Below are 9,787 nucleotides of genomic sequence, written 5' to 3'. Positions count from 1 at the left end.
CGCTAGCGCAGCTAGCTATGGCTAGGGAGACCTTCTTCTTCTTCTTCTTCTTCTTCTTCTTCTTCTTCTTCTTCTTCTTCTTCTTCTTCTTCTTCTTCTTCTTCTTCTTCTTCTTCTTCTTCTTCTTCTTCTTCTTCTTCTTCTTCTTCTTCTTCTTCTTCTTCTTCTTCTTCTTCTTCTCCTCCTCCTCCTCCTCCTCCTCCTCCTCCTCCTCCTCCTCCTCCTCCTCCTCCTCCTCCTCCTTCTTCTTCTTCTTCTTCTTCTTCTTCTTCTTCTTGTGGGCGTCGATGTTTTCACTCCCCCCCAGGCTCGGGGCCGAGGGACTATCCTTTTACCCCCCCGAGCCTGGGTGAGGGGGTCACCAGGGTTATATATCCAGCACACCTCCAGGAGTCACGTCACCGTTTCATCATCCACCACCGTCAGGCCACGCGTTCCGTTGGGTGTCCGATAGAGAGAGACTGTGACATGACCGATCCTCCAGGAAATAGATTACACTGATCATTTACCTTTATGACTCATGGAGGAATGATTCCACCTTCAGCTATCGGGGATCTGAGTGTGTTTGAAAGGCCTTTGTCTCCAGCGTCAGATGCCCACCTGCTGACGGAGCTCTCGTGAGCCAGGCGCGGTGTAATGACTCTGTTTGAAGTCTTGAAGAAATCCCGGCGTGCGTCGCAGATGGAATCTCTCTCAGTACCCAGAGCCAGGTGTTAAGACTGTAGGCAGATCATTGATGTAGTTTGGCGCCTCTGTCAGAAGAAGCTGGCGTGACGGAACAGTAGGAACCTTTATGAAACGCTGGAGGAAGGCGGGGTGTGACACCGCGTGTTAGATGATCGCCTGACTAACTCTGCCTCAGACCCAGAGAGGAGCTGGCAGCGTGCTGACTCAACAGTTGGTCTCACAGCATCTGAAAACCCCCAAATAATACAGACCCTTTGAATCAATGCGCTGGCACCACTGAGAGAAGCACTGCACCAAAATGAAATAGCCTTTCTTCATTTGCTTTTCAAATTCCAGTATTGAACCATCCAAAGTGTGAAGGACATGCTCAGTAGCAGAGCGCGTTTCCTCCCCGCAGGTGAAGGGTCATGAGTGAAAAGGACACTTTTATTAATGGGCGTCGTCCAGCAGGTCTGGCTCGCCAGGTGTGGTTAGGGTCTCGCGCCATCGGGGTAATTGAGAGTGTGAAGCCGTAACCCACACAGCTGCTGATAGTGAGGACCAGACAGGCCAGTATCTGCATGCGCCAGACCAGACCCCCCCCAGACCCCCCCAGACCTGCGCCAGACCCCCCCCAGACCCCCCAAGACCCTCACCAGACCCTCACCAGACCCCCCCCAGACCCTCACCAGACCCCCTCCAGACCCCCCCCAGACCCCCCCCAGACCCTCCCCAGACCCCCCCCAGACCCCCCCCAGACCCCCCCCAGACCCTCACCAGACCCTCACCAGACCCCCCCCAGACCCTCACCAGACCCTCACCAGACCCCCCCAGACCCTCACCAGACCCCCCCCAGACCCTCACCAGACCCCCCCAGACCCTCACCAGACCCCCTCCAGACCCTCCCAGACCCCCCCCAGACCCCCCCAGACCCCCCCCAGACCCTCACCAGACCCCCCCAGACCCTCACCAGACCCCCACAGACCCTCTCCAGACCCCCACCAGACCCCCCCAGACCCTCACCAGACCCCCCCCAGACCCCCCCCAGACCCCCCCAGACCCCCCACCAGACCCCCCCCAGACCCCCCCAGACCCCCCACCAGACCCCCCCAGACCCTCACCAGACCCCCCCCAGACCCCCCCAGACCCCCCCCAGACCCCCCCAGACCCTCACCAGACCCCCACAGACCCTCTCCAGACCCTCACCAGACCCCCCCCAGACCCTCACCAGACCCCCCCCAGACCCCACCAGACCCCCCCCAGACCCTCACCAGACCCCCCCCAGACCCTCACCAGACCCTCACCAGACCCCCCCAGACCTCACCAGACCCCCCCCAGACCCCCCCCAGATCCCCCCAGACCTGCGCCAGAAAAGTCCTTAGCTCCGCCCAGGAATGCGCTACCTGGAGAGCGCATCAAAGAGACGCGCAAAAATTGCCCCCTTATCTGCCAAGGATGATGCAATCCCATGAGAAGCTTGCGTATAGGGTGAGGCATGGGTTTGCCTAACAGGGATGGTTTATATCTTCAGACAGAAGGTACGGTCGGCTCCTAACACCTTGTACATTATGCAGACAGAGAGGAACATGAAATATTGATTTAACGATATGCAGAGCTTACATCTATTGTATCTGGAAACCCGTGAAGCCTAGTGATGTGAATTCCATTGAAAGGTTTTGCAAGATGAAGAGATTGTTCAGCAGCCGACTGATCTGTGGAATATCGCTAGCTTTGCACCAAGGACCACAACGCTCCCTCTGCAGTAAAATACATTGCAAATGTGAGCGCCTGCTACTGCAGTAAGACTGCCCTCTGCTGGTCGGTCTGAGATGATGCGGCGGGTCTGAGATGATGTCACGTCACGGTCCTTTGAGTTTACTAACGCCCACAAATGTCAGGGAGAATTTTTACCAAAAAAATCAAAAGCAAACATCATCAACTATTTGTTAATGAGGCCTTGATGTCATCAATGAGTCAGCAATTTATTACCAACCAGTTACTTATTCTACCGTATTGCTGTGGAGAGACTAGAATCATGTGAGATGAATGGCATATTCCGTATGATAACCGCGTGTGTGTGTGTGTGTGTGTGTGTGTGTGTGTGTGTGTGTGTGTGTGTGTGTGTGTGTGTGTTCCATCCTCCCTAGGAGGAAGAAGGTGACGATGCTGACGTCTCTACAGCCACATCATTGTCCAGTCACAGAGCGCCCCCTGGAGCTCACCCCCAGCACTACAACTCCCGCTACGCCGACATCAGCTACAACGGCCTCCTGAGGGACGCCCACGAAGAGAACCCCGAGAGCATCCTGGACGACCATGTCCAGCGCGTCATGAAGACGCCCGGCTGCCAGTCCCCCGGCACGGGACGCCACTCCCCCAAGTCCCGCTCGCCAGAGGGCTTCCCCACGAGCAAGGTCCCCGGGCTGGCCACGCCCGTCGCCGCAGGGCCGGGCAAACACCCCGCCCGCCAGGGCCCCAAGGGCGAGGCCAGCCACCCGTACCACCACAAACACAAGCCCAAAGAGCAGATGGAGGCGGAGGCGGCCACGAGGGGCCCCCACGGAGGCTTCCCCTGGGGCCCCGAGCAGCATCACTACGGGGCCAAGACTCGCAACTACGCCGACGGCCTGGGCCCCACCCCCCCGGACCCCGTGGGCTACAGGTACCTCCCAAACACACACAGCCTCTCTCATAGCTCTCAAAGGGTTTTCATGAATTACATTAGATGTTTCTTATTGTTAATAGTCGTTAAGAAGTTCTTAATCAAAATCATGGCGTGTTGCACGTGTGTCTCCAGTAGCAAAGGTAGCACCTTATCGAAGAGGCCCTTTAAGAAAGGCGAGGAGGCGCGGCCCTATGAGACGCCGGCGCCCACGGACGACGTGGAGAGAAACCAGAAGATCCTCCTGTGGATGATGGAGGGGGAGAAGGAGTCCGTCCGCCACAAGAAGAGCCCCTATGGGTGAGGAGGAGCTGACCTCTGACCTCTGACCTCTGACTGGAGCCAGCAGGGGAAAGGGCAGGGTGTGACCTCACACACACACATCATTCATTCATTCATTCAGCGCATTGTGTTGCCTCTGGGTATGAAATGCGCTATACAAATAAAGCATTGATTCATTCATTCATTCATTCATTCATGTTCACTTTGGTGCAGCAAAAACTACACATATCACATGACAATACTGCACAATAACACATCAAAAGGTACAGGGGCACGGAAATATACAGGGAGTGGGTACAATAAGCTACAGACAGCAGTAAACCATAATAGGGTGTGCAAAAGGTACTAAAGTACATTTAAAGTACATGTACACAAGTATATATATATATAAATGTGCAGGAGTTGTAAAATAACGTGAGTTGTCCTTGTTTCCCAGGAGCACCACGGGCTCTAAGAAGGCGGTGAGTCTGGAGGCGTGCCGACCCAGCTCGGTGGAGCGACCCGGCGCCGTGCACCCCTGGGTCAGCGCCCAGCTCCGGAACAACGTGCAGCCCTCCCACCCCTTCATCCAGGACCCCACCATGCCCCCCAACCCCGCCCCCAACCCCCTCACCCAGCTGGAGGAGGCGCGGCGGCGGCTGGAGGAGGAGAGGAAGAAGTCGGGAACCCTACAGACCAAGCAGAGGTAGGGCGCCCCCCGGGGGAGGGGAGGGGAATGTTTCTACAGCAGGAGGCGTCACAGAGGAGCCACACATCCACTGGGGGGGGGTAATCATGTGATTGGATCACCTCGGGATAAAACACGCCCTCTTTCATAGTCACAAGCACCCTGTGGGTAAGCTGAAACTAGACTAGACTTCAATGGCTACTAAAGATGTCAACCTTTTACAAACCAGTCCCCTTATGGGATGAACTAAGCCTTTTACTATGTTCATTGCACTTGTGTGCGTGATCAGTGTGTGCGTGCGTGTGTGTGTGTGTGTGTGTGTGTGCGTGATCAGTGTGTGTGTGTGTGTGTGTGTGTGTCTGTCGGTTTGCATGTGTGTTGGTTTGCGTATGAGTGTGTTGGTTACCATATGTTTGTGTGTGGGTTTGGTGGTTTGCGTGCGTGCGTGTGTTGGTGTGTGTGTTTGGTGGGTATCCTGCGTGTGTGTGTGTTGGTGTGTGTGTGTGTAGGGTAGCCTGCGTGTGTGTGTGTTGGTGTGTGTGTGTGTAGGGTAGCCTGCGTGTGTGTGTGTTGGTGTGTGTGTGTGTGTAGGGTAGCCTGCGTGTGTGTGTGTGTTGGTGTGTGTGTGTGTAGGGTAGCCTGCGTGTGTGTGTGTGTTGGTGTGTGTGTGTGTAGGGTAGCCTGCGTGCGTGTGTATGTGTGTTTGTTGAGTATCCTACGTGTGTGTGTGGTGGGTAGCCCGTGTGCGTGTGTGTGTGTGTCAGTGTGTGTCTTTGTTGGGTAGCCTGCGTGCGTGCGTGTGTGTGTGGGTAGCCCACGTGAGTGTGTGTGTGTGTGTGGTGAGTAGCCCAGTGGACGGCCCGTGTGTGTTTAACCCCCGGGGTTGTTGGGTCCCTCAGGTATGTGATGGAGGTCATCCAGAGAGGTCGCGCCGCCGTCAGGCCGACTCTGTTACCAGCGCTCAGCGCCGTGCCCGCCGTCTCCGACATGGAGCTCTCCGACGCCGAGTACGTCCAACCGAGGGTCCGCCCCCATCAACTCCCCCGTCATCCCCTAGATCACAGCCCCCCCCGACCTCACCCGCGCTCATCCCCTAGATCACAGCCCCCCGACCTCACCCGCGCTCATCCCCTAGATCACACAGCCCCCCGACCTCACCCGCGCTCATCCCCTAGTTCACAGCAGCCCCCCGACCTCATCCGTGCTCATCCCCTAGATCACAGCAGCCCCCCCGACCTCACCCGCGCTCATCCCCTAGATCACAGCCCCCCGACCTCACCCGCGCTCATCCCCTAGATCACACAGCCCCCCCGACCTCACCCGCGCTCATCCCCTAGATAACACAGCCCCCCGACCTCACCCGCGCTCATCCCCTAGATCACACAGCCCCCCGACCTCACCCGCGCTCATCCCCTAGTTCACAGCAGCCCCCCGACCTCATCCGTGCTCATCCCCTAGATCACAGCAGCCCCCCCGACCTCACCCGCGCTCATCCCCTAGATCACAGCCCCCCGACCTCACCCGCGCTCATCCCCTAGATCACACAGCCCCCCGACCTCCCCCGCGCTCATCCCCTACCTCACCCGCGCTCATCCCCTAGATCACACAGCCCCCCGACCTCACCCGCGCTCATCCCCTAGTTCACAGCAGCCCCCCGACCTCATCCGTGCTCATCCCCTAGATCACAGCAGCCCCCCCGACCTCACCCGCGCTCATCCCCTAGATCACAGCCCCCCGACCTCACCCGCGCTCATCCCCTAGATCACACAGCCCCCCGACCTCCCCCGCGCTCATCCCCTACCTCACCCGCGCTCATCCCCTAGATCACACAGCCCCCCGACCTCACCCGCGCTCATCCCCTAGTTCACAGCAGCCCCCCGACCTCATCCGTGCTCATCCCCTAGATCACAGCAGCCCCCCCGACCTCACCCGCGCTCATCCCCTAGATCACAGCCCCCCGACCTCACCCGCGCTCATCCCCTAGATCACACAGCCCCCCGACCTCCCCTGCGCTCATCCCCTGGATCACAGCCCCCCCGACCTCACCCGTGCTCATCCCCTAGATCACAGCAGCCCCCCGACCTCACCCGCGCTTATCCCTGGGGGGAACCCACCGCTCTGCCCCTGCATGGTCATATGTGTGTCCTGTCTGGAGTCATGCATATGTCCGCTAGCAACACCGAAGAGAGGCCGTGTGGTGCTGCTGCCTGACAGTAATCATTATTTGATTGCTGACGCTCAGTAGCCTGTAGTATCCTAGTAGCTCTGTCCGTGTGTCCAGCTCAGTAGTGTCTTTGTTTATATAGTTATTTTACCTTCACGGTGTGAATGTGTTTAATCAGTCTGTGTGCTGTGCTCAGTTCAATATGAGCAGGGGTTAGACTCTGCTTAACTGGGCTTATCAGAGTCAGACAGGGATCCAGGCCAGAGTCAGACAGGGATCCAGGCCAGAGTCAGACAGGGATCCAGGCCAGAGTCAGACAGGGATCCAGGCCAGAGTCAGACAGGGATCCACGGCCCAGTAGCCTGCTGGGACATGGAGGAGGCTCTACTCAGCCATCGTAGACCGTGTCAATCTGGCTCATCATAGACCGTATCAGTGTCAGTTGTATCATATTTTTCCCCTCATTACAGCGAGTGAAGTGTGGTTCTTAAAACGCAGTGCCGATTTTATCACGACCAGAAGGGGCCGCCAAAGTGCCGAGATATCTCGTGTAGCTTTAAGGTTCTTAGATCAAGAATAAATGAAAAACATCACTCAGTAGCCTGCGCCCAACCCTCGACAGTGTACACGTTTCCATGGTAACAACACCGCTTGAGCATTGTGGGTAGTGTAGTATTTCTCAATGCTACCACGAATAAAACGTGATTTTCTTAAAACAAGGTTGATATCATATGGACTTGTGGCTTCTATCATCAGGACTTCTGGTCACGATTCGTCTGATGAATTATTAGCCGGGTTCATGACTGAATTCTTGAAATATAAGGATTTATTTTAAAAGCCTGTGGGAAATTACCATGTGATGCTAATGAGGTGGAACCTCACTGACACACTCTGTTCACACTGACACTTAGCAGACGAGTCTTGGGGCTGGGGCTGATAGCGACGCCGAGCCTGGGGGGGGGGGGGTCTAGAGGAGCTCACAATATAGCAGCCCAGCTGAGGAGCTAGAGGAGCTCACAATATAGCAGCCCAGCTGAGGAGCTCACAATATAGCAGCCCAGCTGAGGAGCTAGAGGAGCTCACAATATAGCAGCCCAGCTGAGGAGCTAGAGGAGCTCACAATATAGCAGCCCAGCTGAGAAGCTAGAGGAGCTCACAATATAGCAGCCCAGCTGAGGAGCTAGAGGAGCTCACAATATAGCAGCCCAGCTGAGGAGCTAGAGGAGCTCACTATATAGCAGCCCAGCTGAGGAGCTAGAGGAGCTCACAATATAGCAGCCCAGCTGAGGAGCTAGAGGAGCTCACTATATAGCAGCCCAGCTGAGGAGCTAGAGGAGCTCACTATATAGCAGCCCAGCTGAGGAGCTAGAGGAGCTCACAATATAGCAGCCCAGCTGAGGAGCTAGAGGAGCTCACAATATAGCAGCCCAGCTGAGGAGCTAGAGGAGCTCACAATATAGCAGCCCAGCTGAGAAGGTAGAGGAGCTCACAATATAGCAGCCCAGCTGAGAAGGTAGAGGAGCTCACAATATAGCAGCCCAGCTGAGGAGCTAGAGGAGCTCACAATATAGCAGCCCAGCTGAGGAGCTAGAGGAGCTCACAATATAGCAGCCCAGCTGAGGAGCTAGAGGAGCTCACAATATAGCAGCCCAGCTGAGGAGCTAGAGGAGCTCACAATATAGCAGCCCAGCTGAGAAGGTGGAGGAGCTCACAATATAGCAGCCCAGCTGAGAAGGCCAGACTGAACAGGGAGAGAAAGGTGAACGTTGGACTGAGAACGAGGGAGCAGATTGATCAGAGTGTTCTTATGAGGCAGCACAGGAAGTCGTCGTGTACTTGATTGTAAAGATTAGGTCGTAGAGTAGACGAGGGGTCTGGTGATGAGGGGTCAGGACAGACCTGTGGTCAGACCCGCCCGTCCTAGGGATGGGTACTCGGCATGCGCCCAGAACCTCACAGCCTGCCACCTGCTGGCTACTCTCACTCATAACACTGATCTGAAAGTGTGCGTGATGCACTTCTGAGATCTCATTTCACTCAGCGTATTTCCGTGAACCTCATGAAATCTCCTTCACTGGTGGTGAAAGCGTTGTGTGAGAGTTACACATCCCTCCTGCTCTGACAGAAAACATCAAATATTCAACACCAACAAGCAATGTATTGATGTGTTTCAGACATAAGGCGAGTAAGAAGCAGCCGTGTGAGAACATCACGGTGGCCTACTACTTCTGCGGAGAGCCCATACCGTACCGGACGTCCGTCAAAGGGAGGATCGTCACGCTGGGCCAGTTCAAGGAGCTGCTCACTAAGAAAGGGAGCTACAGGTGAGCTTTTTGTAAAAAAATAAAAAAAAATAAAAAATCAAACACTTAACATTAAATTTCAAAGACGACTCAGATCACGTTCCATGTTCCGTGATGGCTGCACACTAATAGCTGGTTTTCCTCCGTCCGTCACACCGAAGGTATTATTTCAAGAAGGTAAGCGACGAGTTTGACTGCGGGGTGGTGTTTGAAGAGGTACGTGAAGATGACGCAATCCTGCCCATCTTTGAGGAGAAGATCATCGGGAAAGTGGAAAAGGTTGATTGATGCTGGAAGTTGCAGAGGAAGGAGTTCTGAAGAGGACGGACTGAAGAGCTGTTGGAGGGAACAGGGAAGGGGTCAGGGGTCAGGGGTCAGAGGTAGACATGGTACAGGATAGGTGGAGCTACAGGTGGAGAGGAGGAGGAGGAGGAGGGGCTTGTGGTGGTCACTTTGGGAGACTATTGACTATTGAGTCCCTGATAACTGCTCAGTGCCACTGCGTTGTTCAGAGTAGGAAAGACACTGGACTAAAACCAGGAGAGACCAGGAGAGGCCGCGTCTCTCCTCAGTGTCTGGAGTGTAATGTAGCATTGTAAAGTTTGAATAGAAAAAAGTACTATGAATCTGCTTACTAAAGCTGCATATTTTTGATATGATGTATCAGAAGGTATCCTTTCTAATGTAACCACGCTTGTAATTTTTTATATGTACTGGTACCAGATTTGTACAGATTGTCTGTTTAAATAAAACATAACAAGAAAGTTTTATATCTATTTAAATATTTAAAAGCTGTCTGTTTGATCTTATGAAAGCAGTGGCGCTGTTAAAATTTGACATGATTAAGATTTTTAATAGGGCTGTTTTCTCAAGTATTGTTGGCCGTGTTTAACCAAGTGCTTTTACTCTGAACACTCAACCCACCCGTGTGTCGTCATGTGGCTTCAGTCATTCAGCTCTGTCACCGGTGTCATGAACAGGATTCCTTGAGGATGTCCTTATATGTGACAACGCCTTTGTCCTCCCACAATTAGTCTACTACA

At 54.7% G+C, this 9,787-nt stretch overlaps 1 protein-coding gene across 1 annotated transcript in view; it reads left to right on the top strand.

Moving 5' to 3' along the window:
• Positions 1-9,050, top strand: part of axin1 (axin 1) — a 29,327-nt gene extending 20,277 nt beyond the window's left edge. Inside the window, exons 6-10 of the mRNA XM_084437776.1 lie at positions 2,814-3,328; positions 3,464-3,628; positions 4,047-4,295; positions 8,616-8,765; positions 8,906-9,050. Of these exons, the coding sequence (XP_084293902.1) occupies positions 2,814-3,328; positions 3,464-3,628; positions 4,047-4,295; positions 8,616-8,765; positions 8,906-9,032 (1,206 nt within the window). The 3' untranslated portion in view covers positions 9,033-9,050. The remainder of the gene's footprint in view (positions 1-2,813; positions 3,329-3,463; positions 3,629-4,046; positions 4,296-8,615; positions 8,766-8,905) is intronic.
• The last annotated feature ends 737 nt before the right edge of the window (positions 9,051-9,787 follow it).

The sequence above is a fragment of the Borostomias antarcticus genome (genome assembly GCF_949987555.1).
Source record: "Borostomias antarcticus genome assembly, chromosome: 5".
In the NCBI taxonomy this organism is placed as follows: domain Eukaryota; kingdom Metazoa; phylum Chordata; class Actinopteri; order Stomiiformes; family Stomiidae; genus Borostomias; species Borostomias antarcticus.
Note: the sequence above shows the minus strand (reverse complement) of the source record. Positions and strands in the feature narration are given on the sequence as shown.